At 42.0% G+C, this 21118-nt stretch overlaps 1 protein-coding gene across 2 annotated transcripts in view; it reads left to right on the top strand.

Moving 5' to 3' along the window:
- The first annotated feature begins 418 nt into the window (after positions 1-418).
- The window catches only part of nphs1 (NPHS1 adhesion molecule, nephrin), a 40771-nt gene continuing 20071 nt past the window's right edge, over positions 419-21118 (top strand). Inside the window, exons 1-8 of one of the 2 annotated variants that reach the window (XM_085801863.1) lie at positions 419-709; positions 3618-3711; positions 7175-7369; positions 10469-10591; positions 16251-16373; positions 17767-17848; positions 19041-19144; positions 20939-21063. In XM_085801863.1, the coding sequence (XP_085657989.1) occupies positions 3648-3711; positions 7175-7369; positions 10469-10591; positions 16251-16373; positions 17767-17848; positions 19041-19144; positions 20939-21063 (816 nt within the window). In that variant the 5' untranslated portion in view covers positions 419-709; positions 3618-3647. The remainder of the gene's footprint in view (positions 710-3617; positions 3712-7174; positions 7370-10468; positions 10592-16250; positions 16374-17766; positions 17849-19040; positions 19145-20938; positions 21064-21118) is intronic. The other variant, XM_085801864.1, reaches the window with a different exon arrangement.

Raw genomic sequence — 21118 nt, forward strand, 5'->3', positions numbered from 1 at the left:
CAAGGTTAAAAGTGAATTCTTTGGCCAGTCTCTGTCTCCATCTCTGCAGCAGAGCACATCACCCCAGGAGAAGTCAGTATAGGAAATACAGTAATGTGGATACTCCTATCCATTCATTATGTATGAGCATAAATGTTACAAACTAGCAGCTGTGAAGACATCCTTGTTGTATCTGTATCTTTGAGAGCTGCTCAGCTACTTCCAAACCAGCAGAGTGAAAGGCTAAATAATAGGATCCATGAATACCCCCCAGAAAGGCTGAACGGAGAGAAACTGCGGGCACGTTCCACTGATTTTAAAATACTTGCTCACTGCAACTTTATCAAAATTGTATAGTTATTTATTAGATAGTTCTGAATCAAGAGGTCCTACAACTTCTGAAATCAGTTTGTTACTGTTCGGCCTTATAAGCATTAGAGAATCTTTTGCATCCTCGGGGTGGGCATGACGTTGTTATTGTTTTTCAGGTGACCCCCGTGTAACCACCTCCACCAGCACTTACTCATATACACACCTACCTTCATTCTTCAGTCTCTGCTACTGCCTCTCCACCTCTCTTTATCTGTCTCAGTCTTAGACTAAGGAGTGAGAGAAGGGGGGAGTCCCATTGGCATTCTTTAACATCTCCGTGGCTCACTCGTGTTCAGAGAACCATCTGTAGATCAGGAAGACAAAAAAGACGCTCCTGAGCCTAGGCGTCACTCAACAGGTAAGCACAGCTCTCTTTCTCTCATGCAAATCCACACACCTATTCAAAGATTCTTGGCTTTTTTAAGAGTTGAGGTACACCCTTTCTTTATGTGTGTGTGTGAGAGTGTGTGTGTGTGAGTGTGCCTGCCTGCATCTCTCTCTTTCTCTCTGTGCACCTTAGGCAGGCAGATGTGCATGAGTCGACGGAGGTTGAAAGGCGGGTTTTGCCTCTCTGTCTCTCAACTTTTTCCTGGGGAGAGCGGGTTTGTGAATGTGTGTAGCGAAGTCGGAGTAATCCAGTAAACTTGGAACACTTTTGAGTTGAAGGGAGCGCAGACAAAGCACACAAACGTCTTTTCTTTGAGCGCCTTGAAGTTGTGCAGGACATGTCTATTGTCAAGTGGATGCTGAACTGCTGGACCATGCTGATATGATTTAGCCAGTCTTCCCTCGAGGTTGAGGTCTGCAAGCAGGGCAGACCATATCAGCATATCAGATCTTAATCAGAGTGCTCAAAGAACGCTGCGTTTAAACGATCAGTGATTTGGATGTGATTAGATTCTGTTGATAATCTAATCTGAATCTTTAAGAAACCCTCTTTATCTGCAGTTCAGTGTTAAAGCAGTAATGGTTCACAACGCTGCCTCTATAATCTACGGTAATTGGACCCAACACAGGAAAGTGGAGAGATGGTATAAGGTTAGGCTGATATTAAGATGTAGGACGACATGTGAATTGGGGGGCTGCGTGGAGGTTGAAACTTCATTTTCTGCACCTTGACTGATTTCATGGGGTTTCACGTTAAATTGGTCTAGGATTGAGTGTATTGAGTCGTTTGATGATTTTATGAAAGACGCCATTAAAAAAATCTACCTGTTGGGGTCACGCTGAATGGTTCAGCTACCTCTAATGCACTTTGCGAGGAGAGTGGCAGCCTTGTCCCTGAAAGCGAATCAAATTTCAAATCAAACTTTCTAATTTGCATTAGTAAAAAGCCGTTGAAGAACAAGGTAAAAAAAAAAAAAAAAAAAAAGACTGAGGCAATGACTGCTGCTGTAGTAAAATACATGTCTTTCTTCAATTCAAAGATGGATTAAATTGCCATTAGATCTGGTAGTTATCTTATGTTATATTTTAGTGAGCTGTAAAATAACATATCACAGTTAGCATATTTTTCATACATGGAAAATAAACATATAACAGTGAATTGGCATTCTTCTGACCGCCTTTTTTTTTCTTTTTTCTTTTTTTTTTTTAAAGCAATTAAGGCAGTTGTTTGACTAGGTAATGGGAATGTGGGGAGGTCAGGCCAGCTGTGTCTGCTTTCATTAAGAGTCCGAATGAAAATGATGACTCATGAGGTCAGCACCAACCTCTCTGTGTTGGCCAAACACTTCTCTCCCTTGCACGGGATAAATGCTGTTTGAACTCCAAATCCCAAATTTTGCCTTTGCACAAATGAAACACACTCAGTTCTTTTTACTGAGAGATGAATGAATGTAAATTGCAATGATTATGAGAAGAAATATTGATATTAGGCGTGATATAATGATTGTGTGTACAGTATATACCTACATGATGCATAGAAGGAGTCAAGGATAAAGAGAAGACGACAACTTTTAACCTCAGAAAAGAATTTCTATTCATTGAAGAGGGAAGTAATTGCCCTTGTGTGTTCAAAGAGTATGCTGGGGGCTCTGAAATACACAAATGTTTTGAGAGCGAAAAAATAATTGAGTGTGAGTTAATTCTTATCAAAGCCTGTTGGAGTGCAACTAATCGACTGAGGGGAGATGCGTCAAAGAGCTGTTGCCTTCAATTCATTTTGTCTATTCAGATGAGAAAATATTTAGTTTTCAATTAAGTAAATCACTATTATTTGTTCCACTCCTCCAGCAGATAAATTGAAGTGATTACAAACTGACTTAAAATCCACAGAGGGCTCTTCCCTGGTCGAATAAGGGAGAGTGTTGGATGCAGTGGGCACAGACCCGCAGCACTGCCTATAGTATTAAATCCGTTATTTTCCCAGTACTCAGAGTAAAAACATGCCTTACTCTTCCTGACAGTGGATCACACATACTGTACATGCTCTTCTTATATGTACTGTATGCATTCAACAAAGAAATACACTATGTAATTGACAATAAGACCCACCTTCTTCATAACCACCAACACCTCACCAGCTCTAAAGAACAAAACGGATCATTCACTCTTGAATAACCCTTACAGGCCATATGTTACATATACTATCTACTCTCCCATCCTAAATACTAGGAGAGTATTTACATTAGTCAGCCAGCCAGCACACAGTGTTATGGTCACAAACAAGATATGCTATGGTTGAGACATTGTAAGGTCAGACAACAAAGAAAAATTGTCTATTAGCCCTCTTTTAGGACATACAAGAGATGTACTGTATGTATGCTTGTATGTACAAAGTGTGATGTGTTCTTCATTCCCTCAGCTGATACTGTGAAAAATGCAGAAAGAAGCCATAGAGGTCTCTAACAACTAATCACACATTCATATGGTGCACAACACAGCTAGAGTTTCTCTGCATGTACATCCCATCTAAAACACAAACTGTATAGGTGAAACTGATTTTGTTGTGATTAGACTCTCCTGAGGACCTCTTTACAGTACATACCTCGTTTTGTTTTTTTTAATTTATATTTTAATGGCAGTGCTGATGCAGGATTGATGTATTGATGGACCGATTGGCTGACTGATTGATTGATTTGAAGACTGCTGTAAGCGTGCCTGGAAGCTTTGAAATTAGATGCTAAACTGAATAGTAAATTGCAAGCAACCTCCAGTGGATAAGAAAATCAAAAGCTGAGGAAATATTATATAGTCATTTTGCGGTGGCTATGGGGTTTATGTTTAGACTCATTGAATGCATTTTTTCTCCTTCTTTGTTCCAGGATTGCCAAAGGTCAAGTGTCAGTGGTGACATGGACTTGTTGTCAGCATGGATTGTGTCTTCTTCAGCACTACCCTTTCTCTGTCTCATCTGGGGTAAGAGACTCAAATGTCACCACAGAGCCATCATTACAGTAACTGTAGCCTCTTCGAGCTCCATTCATGGCGAGGTCATTTTGTTGAGCAGTTGCAATCTTTATGTTATTGAACGCTCAAATGAATTTTCAGTATGGCATAATAGCTTTAATAGGTTTACAGAGATGGATGCGCTGTAAATATAAGTCAGTTAAATGCACCCGGTTAATCTCATACTCATCTCCTAATCTTCCACTGTGAAAATCGTGTTTAAGGTACTGAACTGACTCACTGTGGCATCTACACAAAAATCTGTTTTCGTGTTTGTTTTCGCAGCATCTGTGTAAATCAGACATCATCTAGCGAATCAAGGTGCTGAACAGGACCAACTGTTCACATCATCGTTGTTACCTCTGCTGTTATTGCTCAGTCAAATAGGAAACCAGCAGCAGCATTTTTTTCCTCACTCTCTTTTGTTGTGGGGCCATTCTTCCTCTGAACACCTCCTTAGGTAGAAAGGAACATTTTGTTAATTGGTTTATTCATGGCGTAGTGGAAACTCAAGGTTTCTTCAGTGTTAGTGTTTCATCTAAGTAACTTGATCTGAATGCTGCCTCACCTGTGCTACAGTATGGCCAGTAGGGTTACTTTACACAACCACTGCAACCTTTCTTACAGGGTTTGTTGTATTGTACAGCTGAGCTCAAGGTGAAGCTGTCCAAAGAGAGCGTGAGTGTACCAGACACCTATTTTTATCCTTTGAGCAGTTACACGGCAAATGAGTAACATAATTTCACTTCTACTGCTTGGTTTAAGCTCACAATATTTCTTCACTTGTTTCCATGGTGATTACTGCAATAACTTCCAGTTCAGAGAACTTATGTTATCTGATAATATAGGCGGATAACATGATAATATACTGCAACCTCACGACACGGAGGAGGATTTAACAATAAACAAACACTTTCATCAAAAGACACCTTCACTGGTAAATGATGGTGTATGAGGTGGCTGCTGTAGCAAAAAAAAAAGTGGTGAAAATTGTCTGGAAAGAAACTGCTTCTTAAACAAAGTAATGGTAAATGTGGAAATAAGAATTCAGAGGCAAAGTGCATACTAATTGTCGGTATCCAGACCTGAATAAGGAATGGAGATCAATATTTCACACCAGATATTTGACATGTCATAGCAGGAAAGTGCAGGTGTAATTAATAACATGAATTAATGATGGCTGCAGTCCATTTAGCTCCTACACCATGGTGCCGTGGATGCCCGCTTTCTGGCATGGCTGACTGGGGCACTCAAATGCAACATTATTGCCTACACTAGTGGAAGTGAAATGTGTATCAGTGGGTTCATATAGGCTCGTTTCCCTCTTCCTTTAAAGCTGTAATAATTCATATTTTATATAAATACAAGGTGGAAATTGCTTACTGTGACAAGCTCACAGAGGATTCCTCGCCTGTCTCTGAACTTCACCTTCAGCCTTATAGAGAGTTTTTAGCATCTTTTACTGTAGTTCATTATTTTTGGTTTTACGCCTGCTTTACTGTTTTGGTTTAGTATCGCTGCTGTCATCAGCCTCATTTCCAGGTTTCTAGTTGCAGTAGGCAGCTGCTGTTTTTAGCAAAAAAAAAAAAAATCCCTTCTCAACACCTAAAGACATACAGAGAAAATCAGTGACTTATTTCAACATGTAGCAGATAAAGAGTTTTTTTTTGTTTTTTTATCCCCCAGGAGTTCGTGGAGTTCAAAACAGAGCTAAATGAAAAGTGAATGTTAAGGTTACATCTTCCCCGTCACCACAAACATTACTCCAAATGAATACGGATGGTGTTTGTGTTTGCTGGATGTGTAGGGCACTTGCTTGCCAAAATATCCGCTATATCAGATTTAGAAGGTGATTATACTATGAGGCCGTGTTGTGTTTACAGTTTGTTCTACTGCCCCAAAGTAATTGATACTAATAGCGGAACACAATGGCCGCAAGTGGCAAAAATACAGTATTGTAGCCATTGATGGTAATGGATCATTGAATTCCCAGCTGACTCAGTTGGTTTAAAGACGTAAACATTATCATTAGGCAGCCTGGCTGAGATTTAAGAGAGTGGTAAATTCAGACCTCAAGCAAGAAATTGCACACATTATAAAGTTGTTTTACATTTGTAATTAAACTGCATGCTAAAATATAGCATAACAGTAGCACAAGTAGAGTGGGGTCATTCAGTGAAACTCAGCCAGTATTACCAGATAGCTATAGCCACCATGAGCTGCTAAGTAGGTTAGGTAAGTAGGTTAGGTAAATTGTAGTGGCAAAACACCTGAATGTAGTGAGCTTAGTAGAGGTTGAATATACAGATTAGGAGTTCAATTAGCTGAATCTGTTATCTCGTCAGCTAGCTCACGTTTAGACATGAAAACTCTTATCACATTACATTTTACTATGGTATTTAGTATTTCTGTATGTCAGAATAATATGGTATAATCCTACTTTAAAAGTCACTATAGATCGCTGTTGAGTATTCATTTATGTAAACTGTATGCAAATGGCCCTTCTGTGTTTGGTTGTTTGTATGCATCCTCTGTAATGGCCAATCTTGCCCTTCATATTTGACGTGAGGTGACTGGTTCAGCCTTGATCTGAGAGCGCTGCCTCTCACTCATGTTGTCAGACACAACAGAGCATGCACTTCACAAACAACTTGGTCATTGCTTCAATGAAGGTCAAGATTCAAACAGCCTTGCTGAATCAGACTTGCCTCTCTGTGGGGCATTGTTTAAACGAGACTCACACTTAGATATTAGGCGCTAATTGGAGTATGCGGTTGCATTTGGCTCCTTGAACTGAATTTATTCATAAACCCCCATGTATAATAATCATATAATCCTAGCCTCAGTGTTAGAAGCTCATGGGTGGTCTGCTGTAAGGTTACCTTCCCGACTCAAGCGCTCTGCTCCACAGAATGTCACCCAAGAGCCTGGCTGAAGGATGGCCAACCCCACCTATGACAAACAAGGGGGATTAAAGTGATAATCATTACTCTTCCCAGGAGGAATTAGCTGGTGGGACATCGACATTGAAGAAAAACCGCAGGTGAACGAGGTCTCTGATACCCCATGCTTTTTTCCTCCTCCCAGTGCCCTATCTGCATAGCCGAGGGGGGATTTAATTCGCAGTAATTACTTTATTGACTCATTTTCAGGGCCGTATCACTGCAGTTTCCCATCAATAAAACATATGCCAGGATGAATAATGTGGCCAGACACAATGGGGTGCCTTCTCAGACAAAAGACACAAGACTGCATCCCTGTGGTGTATGTTTATGTCATGCTCCCCCTACTCCTTTTATTTCCTCCCTAACTCTCCTCACACATACCCACCCCTTGTTCCTGTCCACCTCTTTACATTAAATCCAATCACATCCTTTTCCTGCTCTACGATTCCACTCCAGCTGCTTTTCTCCTTCTCCTTTTATGTCTCCAGGCACGCAGGCCCAGCAGGCCTTCAGGACTGAGCCCAGGAACCTGACTGTGCGGATGGGAGCCACAGCTGTGTTGAGGTGTGAGGTGCTCCGGGCCTCAGGGACCGTGCAGTGGGTGAAAGATGGCCTCCTCCTGGGACCTCAGAGAAGCCTGCCAGGCTTTCCACGCTACAGCATGATTGGAAACCCCCAGAGAGGTAAACAGGGAGACTCACAGAATATGGTCGATGCCCAGGCAGTTTATAGGTCTGGTAAAGAATAAAAGAAATGTCATAAAAACAAATCAACTCAGAGGATCAAGTTGAGTGGAATAAGATAAACAACACTAGTCAAGGTAAAGCTGTAGGCCAGATCATGAAAGGGTGAATGACTATATGTTTTATCAAAGATAGCCGCATAATAACAGATGTCAGTATTAGATCAGTTTTTGACATGCTAAATATGGTTTTAATTAGAAGTGCTGTCAACAGCTCAGGAAGAATCCAACAGTCCAGCTTGATGCTGGCTACTCTAAAAGTAAATGGGATGATGTTGTTGCTATGGCTTCAAAGTGCTGTCATAAAGCAACACAGACATTACAAGAACCTTATGGCACACATGCTCTTTCTATACGGGGAGCATCTGGGACGGAGGAGGTGATGTGATTGTCAACAGCCTCTCACACATCCCACTGTCACTCATATATAAAGACAAAAAAAAAAGAAATTAAAGCAACAGAGTGTCAGCAAATCAGTGAAATGTGGCAGGAAATAAAATGTGTTGCAGAATCTGCACCACAGTCTATAAAAAGTAATAGCCAATTAGAAGGCAATCCCGAGTAAGAGAAGAGCATCTGTTCATGATCAGCCCGCAACTAGACAAGCCACACTCCGCTGTTGCACAGTGTGGGAGACTGCCAGTGACTTAACACTGAGAGATGCATAGATGCCCGTGCCCACACTGCTCATGCTTATTAATGTGGAGTTTAGATAAACAAACTAAAATATTGTTTGTCAGCTGATTAGCTGTCAGTGAGCAATTTACAATAAGTATTACAGCAGGTACAGAAAAAGTCTTTCCTCTTTTAACATGAATAACAAAAAGAAAATGAACACATGCACCGCAAACAACAAACAAACACAAGCTGATAAACCCTTAAAATCACACTCAGGAATAGAATATCCAAGGGAAAAAAACAGCAAACTGCAGACTGATGTATGCAATCACTTAACACTGCACAGAAATAGCTAAATCATTTAAGATGACACTTGACTGCACTTGTTACTCCACCAGTTTCCACTGATTGTCACCATCAGCGATATTTATTGATGCCTAAAAAAGCCTGAAATCACACACACACAGGAGACGCCAGCGCTGATTTCGACATATACTTACAGTAGATGAAGCACCCTTGCTTTTCCCTACGCTGCCGCAGTAATGTAAATGTGTATCGACATGAGAGGGGATGTAGAATTTCAGGCATTTGTAAAAGACAAACACACGCAGAACAGTAGAGAAAAAATGGCTTGTTCAAGGCACCAATAAAGGAGTTTTTCTTAATTTATTTTCAGTGATTGATCCACAAGGTGTAATTCAATTGTAGAACATGGCTTGGAGCCAGTTAGTTAAGCAAAATGTAATTGTAAATGAGCATTCAGCAAGACAATATGACATCATATATACTGCAACTTCCAAATTTTAACTTTCTCAACTATCAACTATTAGATATGTATATAGTGATTAAACATGATTACACATTGATATTGATTTGCTGGGATTTCTTATATGTGTCATGTTGGCAGTATTACAATGTTTTTGCAAATTAAAATTTTAATAATAAATCTTGCATGCCTTGAAAATGGATTTAATTATTCTCTACCCTTAATTTAATACAGAGGCCAGAAAAAGATATGCTAAAGATCCTAATACTTTTGCTCTCATTTTTCTGAAAAAATGAAACCTTCATAGACCATTCTTTACATTGAATCAGTTTGTTCCGTGTACCACCACATTGATGACTATATAATGTACAGTAACATACTGTAGTACCTGAATTTCAAATTAGATGGAAAAAAAAGCACACAATTGAGAGGTACTATACTTATTATAGTTTGCTGAATGAATGAGGTAAAAAGGTTGTCTGAATGAAGATCAACAACCCACTCTGGTCAGTTTTCACTTTCCCTTTCTCTGAGGTTTGACCTTTCCCAAATAGCCCATGTCACAATATATATTCTCCGCCTTAAGGCCAAAACACAAATACAGATTTGCAGAGAGGAGAACATTCTCTGCTGTAGACATAATGGCTATGTAGCTATACTGTACCTACAAATTTTGAAATAAATACAGGGTAATAGACAAGTAGGCAAATCATGTTGCAGCCATCTCCCCTACCATAAATACACTCTCTCTACAACTTGATTGCACTATTTGTGAGTAATTTCAGGAAAGAGGAATATGATTAATAACTTCAATGTCTCTCTCTCTGTGCACTCAATGATAACTTGGATGTGAAAATTGCTTCTGGTTGGTGTTAATTATCTTGCCAGCTTACTTGACACATGCATTTTTAGGCCTGGGTGGTTGTCAGACCAAGATACTATTTTGCACATGTTAGTAGGCTGTGAGCCAGAGAATCAGGAGCTGGAAAACCAACACTGAACATCATCTAATCCCCACAGGTTATGGCAATGCATCAAACAAATCAAGCCCTGTTGGCAGGGCCCATCTCAGAAGAGAGAGATACAGAGAGAAGGACTCTGCCTGGCATCAATTAATAGACAGTTTATTCAGTCTGCGTTGTGAATCTGGGATTGGATTTCATTTACCCTACTGGAAATTCATTCTGAAACAAAATGTGACTGCTATGAGTGCAGACATTTACTTGGTTGTCAGTGGAAATGCCTGCAGCAGGAGGTTCTCTGCAAGTGAGATGTTTTCATTCCACGGAAATAAGAAAATAATCTATTTTTAACCAAATCAAACACCCAAACATCAGTATTTTAGTATGTTACTGTACTGAGCTGAAATGTCAGGTTGTCAATATTGAATACACAAATGGCTTTGATTGTTAATTTTCCCATTTTCAAAGTTGAACATTTTCTAAAAAGTCAGACACTATGAAATTGTCATTGGAGGTACCTATCAATATACAGAGTTAGGGTAAGGTTACATGTATCAACTGTGAACAGGGTTTTTCTATGCAGCGTTAACAAGAAAACCACATGAACCCCTCCACTATACTGTATATAGGGTTCACATCATCATCACAGCATAATGTGGAACAAAAATAATTGATCTCTCCATCTCTATTCCAGGGCAGTATCACCTTCAGATTGAAAAAACCCAACTGGAAGATGACGCCACCTTTGAATGTCAAGCAGGCCAGTCCGAGAGCAGTTCTGCAATCATTTCCAACACAGCCTGGGTCAACGTGTTAAGTGAGGAAAACCATGTGTTCACAGGGGTGACGTGGGAGTCTTATAAACATGTATTTTTATGTCAGAATGATGAAATAATGTGTGTAATAAGGCACAGTGAGGCTCCAGTAACATGCACGCCCTCTTGACCAATAATCAGCATATAAAGAGCTGTTAAATATTCATTTCTATTGATAAAGAGCTTTAATTTGCTCAAGATGAGGCTGTTGCATTTGAAGCAGGATTCTTATTACAGTAAAACTCAGCACTTTTCTTCAAATGCAAATCAAATTAGACCCATGTATGGACCATGGAGGAAGTCACAATTTTTGTAACTTTTCAAACATTTATTTCTTTAACAAGCACTATGCCACCCCTGCATGTTCCAGTAGGTCCACGGCTTCACACAGCAGCTGCACAATATAAAGTATCAGCACAGCCTGGATTCCCTGGCAAGCCTCAGGGTGATCCATGTCTCTCCCTTGCACAGGAATAAATTATAACAGGAGTGATTGAAAAGTTCCTACTCAGACATGGGGTGGAATAGATGTAATTGTGCAACTACATTGGACCACCTGTTGTCGCTCTATAACAACCGGTATCTCTCTCTCCCTATTCCCCCTTGCTTGTGGGAGCGAGCCCATATGTGGCAAGGAAGGGACTCTAAAAGAACCTTTCTTCTCCAGGCGCAGTTCATTTACTTACATCCCCCTCCCCATTCTCTCCATTGCACAATTTCTCCCTCTCTTCCTCGCCTTCTAGCTTTCTCTTTGGTGACCATGGAGAGGGTTTTTTTTTTTGGGTGGTAGTGAGAGGGGGGTTGCCGTGGCAATTCTAGTGGCCTCTCTCTCTCTCTCTCTCTCTCTCCTCTGGGAAGAGAGCAGGTTTTTCTGACATCAATGGGTCGGTAGGAGGGATGGCGGGGTGGTGTGGGATAGAAAGGGCCATAGACTGTCGACGTCTCCTCTGAAAGGCTGCGTTCTCCTTTACTCTGCAGCGGTCTCATGTCCTACCTCAGGCCTACACCTGCAGCCACAGCAGGCTTGACTCCCACATTTATTACCTCTGAAATGCCTATTCCATGAGCACCCACATACACAAAGTCAACACAATTGCCTGTGGCTTTGTCGAAAAGGTCAAATTGTGTGGGAATGATGTTCGTGTTGCATCAGGGGTTTGCTGGTAGTCACATTTAGCTTGACTGAAACCTACTGCTGCCCTGTGCTCTTGACATGCTCAGATCTGAACCCTCCCTCCCCCCCCCCCCACACACACACACACACACACACACACCACAGCCAGTGTTTTTGCTCAGTGTCTTGGGAACACTTTACAGCTGTTGACGGTTTACGACGGACAGTTGCAGCTGTACTGTTGCAAAAGGGCAAAGAGTGAAGCGACCGACTTTAAAAGCACACTGCAACCTTGGTCCTAAAGGGTCATTTGTTCCACCCCACCAACTAGACTGATTCAAAATACGTGACTAATCTGGAGCCTGATAATGAGCTGATGAATTCAATCTCCTGTTAGTGCTGAACTGGGACTGAAAACTGTGCATCCTTTTGAAGAGCACTGTCTCTGATGAGTTCCCCGCGGACTTCTCCATCACTGAACTACGGCTCCCAAGGCCCCACACCCCTGGCCAGTCAACCATGGGCATATCCCATCAAGCCCTGCATCAAATCAAAACACTATAAACTCTTTATGAGGAGATACAGTGGGGAGGTAAAGGGGAGGAATGTGAAAACAAAACAGAGATTGCTGGTCGTATAATTGGATTCTTGGGTCAGAGGGAGTGGTATAATGACTGGCTAATTCAAGATGGATCACCACAGGCAGTAAATAGCAGGGATGGAGGCAAAAATGTCAATAAGCCCCATCCATGAGCTTACAAAGAGATGCTTTCAAGACATTTCCATTGGTGCAACATAACTCCTGTGTGTTTTTGCATTCCTGCAGGGCTTAGATAGGGGATTACCGCAATAGGCAGATCAAGTGGCACTGAGTAATCCATGACAATAACAACCTCTACCCCCTCTGCTGAAACCCCCTCCTCTGCTAAAACTTACCCCGCACTGTGCCCGTCACATACCTGACACATCCTGTGTCTCGGTTTATACTATTAGCCTTAGCATTTAATCCTGTTAATGAACAACTCTCTCTCTCACCGCATTGCATGCCTGTACAGATGCCTCCTGCAAATGTTCAAAACAGTTATTTGATGTGTTCTGGTTTTAGACTGTGTTACTCATTCGGTTGCCATAGTTGGGTTTTACAGAGATATTTGTGTGTGTGTGTACGTGTGTGTGTGTACGTGCAAGTGTGCCCATGTGTGTAAGCTTATTATCAGTGTTGGTTGGAGGTTAGAGGACATTTTAGGAACCAAGGCTATGGTGAGGTTTTGCAGTAGCTAATGAGTTTAGCACTTGAAGAGTATATAATGAGCCTTCATTTTATGATTCCCTGTTATGAATAATGGAACAACTTATAAATGGGGGCACAAGCAACGTAGAACATGGTGACTTTATTCATCTTCGTTCATGAAAAGTTCTGACAGTTGCCCAAGATATAACCCCATCAGAGGACGGAGTGTTATACACTGGCGTGACGGTGTGCATATTACACCGCCAGACTGATGTTACAGTGTCAGGGTCTTTACAATTAGCGGGAGGGAAGTTCTGCTAAATAGTAAAATGAGACACTGCTTTTAATTCAGTTCTGAATCTATCATTAAGGTCAATTTGCCGTTGAGTCAGTGCAGACCTTGGTAGTATGTGAAATATCTTCCATAAATGGTCATTTGGGAGACAGAAGCTGATTAATATGAATTGAACTGTTTTGTAATGGACTCAGAACAAAAGGTAAGAGAGACATTAGGGGGAGGGACAAGGTGGAGGCGTGTTGGTGTGCGTCTGTGTGTGGGTTGGTGGGTGGGTGGGTGAGGGATGATGTCGCAGGGATGGGGGATCTTATTTGTGTCCTAGACACCTGCTCCACTTCTCCCCCAGAACAGAGGAGACACAGAAGGGAAAGGGAGGGGGGGTAGGGGGGTATAAGAGAAAGGGAAGGCTGAAAAAAGAGCACTGTTTCACAGGCTTTCATTGCCAGAGATCACACACCTGAGACCTACAGTGTGTGTGTGTGTGTGTGTGTGTGTGTGTGTGTTTGTGTGTGTGTGTTTAAAAGAGAGAGAGCATGAATGAGTGAGTGTTTGGGTTGTTATGTGTACAAGAGAAGAAAAAACCCAGCCGTGTGCATGTACATGTGCCTTCATGTGTGCTTTCAGCCAATCAGTTTTTGTCTTCCACAGATAAAACTGATGAGTTGCGTCAGGTGTCAGGTGTTGAGATGTCTGACCTTCTGGTCTCTAATTTTTTCTTAATTCAGCATAATACGCTTTTTAGAGCCTGTTTATCCTCTGGGCCTTTTCTGATGTACATTTATCACAGGATCAGCGCACGCACGCACTGACGCCTGTTTTAAGAGCGGAGCGAAAATAACGCAGCATGTCTGCACATTCACTTACCTGCGTCAGTGTTGTCGTGCTTACAAATCTGCATGTGCTGTAGACATTTATGTAGACTTTATCTTTGGGTGTTTGTGTATTAGTGAAAAAGAGAGTGTCTGCATCTGTATGTGAATGAGAGAGACAGATAGGTGGAAAAAGCTGCTTATGCATATTGATGTGTGTCTGCTAATCTGCTTCTTATCTGCCTTATCCATCCATCCGTCTGTATTTGTCTAATGAATCGAATTTTGCGGCTCACTGTTTCTCATCTGAACGACAGGAGAAAGTCTTCGCCTATCTATTTTTGCGTTCATATATGTGCTTTAATAAGAGAGATGGAGCTCAGAAGCAGAGAGAAGGGGAGACAGACAGAGAGATGAAAATGAAAAAGCCGACAGGCAGGTAGACAAAGAAGGGGCAGAAAGAGTTAATTAAGAGAACAGCACGTTTGCCGTCTATTCTTTCCTGAGTGCACATCTCATAAATTGAACATAATATGTGCTTTTGTTGTTGTTCACATGTTGTATCATGTTTGTACAGATGTTTATGCGCATCTAAGTTCATCCTGACAGGACTGATTGGGTCACATGTTTGCCTTAGTAGACGTGATGGATGGAGGGCTGTAATTCCCAGTCCAAGCTGGAACACACCTTCCCCCGCACTTCTGCAGTTTAACTGCAGTGGTCAAGAAGGATAGTGTGGGGAGAGGGTGGGGGGTGGGTGCTCCGACTGCTAGAGAGGGATGATGGAGTGAATGAGAGATAAGAGGAATGGGCCAGCATGAGCGAGCCAGGGAAAAATTAGATACCTGCCTGCCTCATTTGCGAACATATCATTATTCTTATTTTAGGATTTGTTAGGCTGCCAGACACTCCTCGAGCACAACAAGTGATGCGCTTATGTGAATCGTGCGGGCCTGAGTAGATTGAGAGTGCAGGGGCTGTCAATAGATGCATGGCCCAGTCATCTTCTCGGGGAAGAGGGGGGAAAAACAAACAAATGCATCTCATTATTGCAGCGCGCGCCTCTGCAGTGCTCTGGGTAACCCATCACAGTCCACACAGATTCAATTGCTTCTTTTAAATCAGTTTGAAGCTGCAGCCACATCTCATCTGTCTCAATAGCAGACGAGGGGCCAATGGGTGGCTCTGCAACACAGCAACAGCTCCTCCTAGTGGCCAGGAGTTGATTGCATGTGCCAAGAGAGAGGCGAGGAGCTTAATGGCTGGCTGGTTCGCTTGCCCGTGGTCCAGCTGTTTACCCTCACATTAGTAGTGGATTTATCCCAGAAATCAGCAGCAGCTATTTCTCTGGCGCTGCTCTCCTCTGCAGCCGCCTGTCTTCTACTCACTTTTCGAACTTGCAATATCCCTTTTCTTCTCTGCCTGAGTCTTTGTCTCTCTCTCTCGCTCACACACACACATTCACACACACACACTATCCATCCTGTACTTTCCAACTCCCGCCTCCATCTCTGAACTCGCTTGCACTTGATCTCTGATGAAAGAAAAACAACCTCAACAGTAACCATAGTTTCTCATTCTACAGGATCACCTGCTCACTACAAGCTGGCACAATGGATGATCAGGTTTCTGTTGTGCGTGCATGATTAAACTGAAAAAAAAAAAAAAGTGTCCCACAGATCTGCAGAAATCTTTTTGATGACTAGTTGGTGACAGATTCCTCAATTTACTGCCAAACAATTTTGGTCCCTTGTGTTAAAAGCTGTGTTTTTTTTCTGGAATTCCTATTTATGGTCAGATAAAAGGATTGTAGAGTAGAACAGTGGAGAAGTGAAGACTGCTTTGATCAGCCCAGAAAGCACATATTTAGCTTGGGGGTGATCTGAGAAGAGAAGTGTTTGGTGTTTGCTATGATAGATTAGCACTGGATCGGTTTCATCACTATTTCATCTCTGTATTCTCTTCTTGTCCACAATTTGTATTCTAACTCAACAGAACATCAAACCTCGCTGTAGTAAATCACTCAAAAGCTGACGGCGTGACACTCCAGTCTCTCCCAAATGTTTCAAGTGCTTATTATCATATCCATTGCATAAGCTAATATCCATCTGACATGAGCAGCTTCCACTAACTCAGAATGAGTGTAATGAGTATTAGGTTACTGATGTGATAAATATGAAACCTGATGTTTTTGTTTCCCCTCTTACAGTCCCTCCATCCAGTCCATACTTTGAGGTGGACATGTCAATGCCGTGGGCTGCGGGGAAGACGTACACCGTCACCTGTATTGCCCCTGATGCAAAGCCCATGGCTGAAATCACGCTTTATAAAGGTGAGTCACACTTCCCACAGCACCAAACATGACAGAGATGGTCAGGCTGACACATCAGAACAGAGGGCGCCGACTTTTCCGATGTTCCAGATAGCGGAGATCTTCATAAGTCACAACAAGAATATTTAATCATAAAAACACAACACAGTGAAGATTTCTTTTTTTCGTAGCCTTTGGAATAGCAGAGTTGAAAAGAGCAAGCTCTGTGTGGGAGGAAATAGCCTGAACATCTGAATTTCCATTTTCCACTGACTTGACAATCACATGTAAAGTCGGTGGATGGATCGTAAGTTCCCAGTTGTTCACAAAACAGCTGCAATTTCCCCATTTTCTGTTTTTACCTCTTCCTCCCTTGTCACACCTATTATACAGTACATTTCCCAAGTGAGAGAGTGAGAGAGAGAGTTGTCCCATTGTTCTCAGCTGGTGTGAATTATTTTCTGCAGGGTTGTTCTGGAGGTTTTAAGACATATTCTTTCCTTGTTAAATCGTACATCTTTGTTGTAATCAGGAAAATGTTACTTTGTTTGAGTCATGTTGTGATTCCAGCACCAATTTGATTTAGATTTAAAGACAGGCCTGAGAGTGTGTTTGTCACTGTACCCCAGACACACTGCGCACACACACAGATACAGGCACGTGCGGGGGGTGGGGGGCTCTAGCACCTGAAGGCCTGCCTGTGGCTCTTCAAGAATAACATTTAATAATAACCTAAATGAAATGACCTGGCTACCCTTGGTCACATGATCCACCTAGACGTGCCCTGATGTGTCCCGACGTGCCCCTGCCGCTGCTCGGGCACGGACAGATTTCACTGTAACACGAGAATAATTGCTAATTGCATTTTCGCTAAGAAATGGGAGTACTACTGTACAACTGGTGGCCCAGTGAGTAGGTTCTGCAGTGGTATTTGTGCACATTGTTAGGTGTATTATAAGATGACTGACGAAGTGGAGTGAACATCCTTTGTGTGTGTGTGTGTGTGTGTGACTGTGACACACCTGTGCCCTATAAGTTATAGCCGTCAGCTAAAAGTATCGGGCTTCTTGTTTATGTGTCTCTTAGTTACTTATTAATAATAAAAACAAGGATTTGAACTGTGATTTTCTCACCCTCTCAATTAGACATCTCAGTACTCTCTATATATATATATATATACATACTGTGTATATATATATATATATATATTATATACTGTATACAGTATATATATTTTTTGGAGCACCTGCCCCTCCAAATGTCTCTGCACGGGCCTGCACCGATACACATATTTGTTATATTTAAGTGTTTACCGTTGCACTGAGAGTAGCACTGATGTTGCTGTTTCACGTGTACAAATCTACACACAGCATTCTCCCTTTTTGTGCTCCTTTCCCCCCATTGTGTCTTTTAGATGGAGTCGAGCTGACAGGTGCAGAGTCTTTCATCATGGATGGCTCAAAGGATAAGCTTCTGAACACGCGTGCTGAAGTAACGTATGTGTTCGCCCGCTTGCCAGACTCATTCTCCTCACCGACCTGTTCATTCTCTCCAAAGTCTGTCTTGTTTCCCTTGTTTTCACCCCGCTCTTATTTTTACCTTCTGTCTTAGTGAGTACAATGAATTTCTGCACACTGTTACTTGGCACAGAGCGATTGAATTAGTTTCTGTCAAATGCACAAAATTACATTCCAGCAGCGAGACAGATCCGATCCTCACCGGTCCACCAGGTGCCTATACATTAAACAGGACCATAGATTACTTTAATCCTGCTTGTCTCCTCTGTGTCAGAGATAATAACCTCTTGTCATATCCTGAGATAACATTGGTACTGAGGAGCTGCAACATTGTTCAGCTCTATTGCAGAGCAGCCAAGGTCTTAAGCAATATTGATGCTCCTTCCTCATATTCACACTGAGTGTACACAGCAGTGGGCCGCGTGTGATTGTTACGCTTGACATTGTACTGTAATTTGATACAGAAGACATAAACTGAAAAAGTAAACTAGAATAAATCCACAGCAGAGAAGAGACTAGTGGGTCTTTCAATGTACATCACATAGAGTGTGTGTTTGAATTTATGGTCGTGCGGCAAATGCATGTGGCCAGACGCCCAGGTGGAGAGCAAGCAAGGAAGCATATTTACTCAGGTACAGCTCTTAAGTTCAATGATTTTGCTTTAGGATTGAGATTTTACCAAAAAAAGAAAACACATATAATAAGCTAATGAAATACAATACATTGTTAAAGATCACCCGAGTGGTTCCAAACCTTTTTGGCTTGCCCTTACAAAAGTCACCGTCTAGTTGGGGCTCCTGGTCACGTTTCAGATGTCTGTGAGTTGTTAGCAATTTCCCCCTCTCAAATTCACAGATGGTTTCATTTAAATAACCGTTCAAATTATCCAATACTTCACAAAGAGCTAAAAGAAAAATTACTTTGTATAGAAGAAGCAGAACTTAGTTTTTTTCTTCTTGCTACTTAAGTGCTGCTCACGTGTTGATGCGACAGTAACTTTAGTCACATTTTGCCTACTGGTAGAAATTGGTAATGGAGTATGTTTACATCAGTTTTAGTTGAGTAAAGAACCTGGATATTTCCTTTGGATGGACATAACCATGATGTGATGTCTGCACTTTGTATGACTCATTAAAATAAGTTTTTCATTCTTCTTTGTTGCTTCTCAAAGAGTCACCGCCGTGAGCTCTGACAACGGGAGGCAGCTGGCTTGTCATGCCAAGAACTCCGCCCTTTTCCGGCCTCTGGAGACCACATTGACCATGAGCGTGTACTGTGAGTGTCTCAACCTGTCTGTGAACTGACAGTCAACACCCCCTCTCTTTTGAAACACACACACACACACATAAGCACACTCAGCCACACAGGAACCCAACCTCAGGGAGGCCCAAGGGTGTCCGGCCTTGTGCACTCAGTCTGTGTTAGCGGTCCAAGGAGAAACATTCAACCTGAAGGCAAACTCACACCTACTTCAAGAAAACACGAGAGCGACTGCCTCCACTTCACAAGGCTGCCCCCGGTGGGCTCAGATTGATATGACCAAAGCGGGGGGGTTGTTTTCTTACTGTAAAAGCATGTTGCAGTGTCTACATTCCTTTTGGTGGCTTGCAGTTTGAAATGATACCATACTCTGCAATTAAATTTGAATAAGTTTAGTTTAGATTTACTGTTTTATTCAGTAACAGCATTTACACCCTGAGTCGAATTTCCCTCATGTTAACCAAAACACATAAACCAATTATTAGACTAACTGAGATGGATTATATCAGCCAGGCTTCGAGTGTTGAATTTTTTAGCAATATTATAATAACTAATATGGGAGGCTAAGGCCACCACGGTTAATAATAATGAATCCTACAACACTAGCCCAGCAACTTTTGTGCTCATCAGCTCAAATTAAATTTCTGAGTCAGGCCGGAAGGCAGATTCTGTTGCTTTTTCTTTCATGTTATTATCTCAAAACCGTGTGGCATAATTTAATAAAATTGTTAGAGCAGCACACAAAGGTGAGTTGACACCCATGCTGTCTCTGCCTCACAAAGCATGCAGTTCCTTTTTCCTCTTATTTGTCAAGGCAACAATAAAAGCTGTTTATTGAATGCACAAACAGTGTCTCACTACTACAGTAGGTTTAGTATTTTCTACTCTGTTGATCAGTTGAAGTAATTGATTGCTCAGGCCCGAGGGTCTACCCACCTGCTTCTCCCAGGCCTAAATCATGTTGTTGATTAAAGTGGAGCGGGGCTGCTGACACCTTCAGCAGGCAGCACTTTCTCCAGCTCTGCTGCCGTATTATCCACAGGCTGACTAGACACCTTAATGTTGTCTCTATCTATACTCCTCCACATTAGACGCCGCTGCTGCTGTTTTAACAATCACCAATAACCGTGAGCACTCCTCCCTTCCTCTCTATCTCCCCTGCTCTGTATTAAACAACATGGTCTCTGTACTAAGTGCTAATGTTGCAGAACTTGGGACCACCGCTGCAGTCTTACTCAGCATGCCAGCCCATCAAAGCCAGCGCAGTGGCCATTTTCAGCCAGCCAGATTGTTAGCAAGGTGGCAATTTGTCATGCTGGCCCAGGGTCTGCAGTCTGCTCTCTGAAACTGATTGCAGCAATAACAAAGGCCCGTCCTCCTCTAATTTATTTTACTGCGTATATTTTATTTAAGGAGGCTGTAATTTATTCATATTTCACGTTGCCTTATTACTGTTTGAACATCTGTTATTTTGCTTTATGGACTGGATCCAGCTCACTGCTCCCTTAATACTTAATGCTTTCATCAGATCTGGACCTCTTATCCCACAGTCATGTTGAATGTGCCCAATTTATTGGCCCTGCCTCAACAAATAGGGATGCTCCCTAATCAATTGCCAAGAGTGTTCTCATTGAAGTGCATTTCCTTTTTTTATGTTATCCTATTGATGGTCATTCCGCCTCCTTTTTTTCTGTGAATTACTACATCCCTTTTTCCCCCCTCATCTTCTCCTCCTCAGTTTTCTATCACCCTCTGTGCCATTCCCCTTTGTCAAGAGCATTTTTATTTTTGTCTCTCATTTCCTGGCAGTCCCACCACCCCGGCCTCCAGTTATTGTGGGACTGGAGAGAGAGGAAGTCAAAGCAGGGAGAACACTCGTGTTGGACTGTGTGTCTCAAGGTGGAAACCCCCTGGCCACTCTCCACTGGACCAAGGTGAATCCTCTCCACCATCTCTTAAGGAAGTGTAATTATAGACTGTCACACAAAA

The sequence above is a fragment of the Trachurus japonicus genome, chromosome 16 (assembly GCF_045865225.1).
Source record: "Trachurus japonicus isolate A0001 chromosome 16, Traja_1.0".
Lineage (NCBI taxonomy): Eukaryota > Metazoa > Chordata > Actinopteri > Carangiformes > Carangidae > Trachurus > Trachurus japonicus.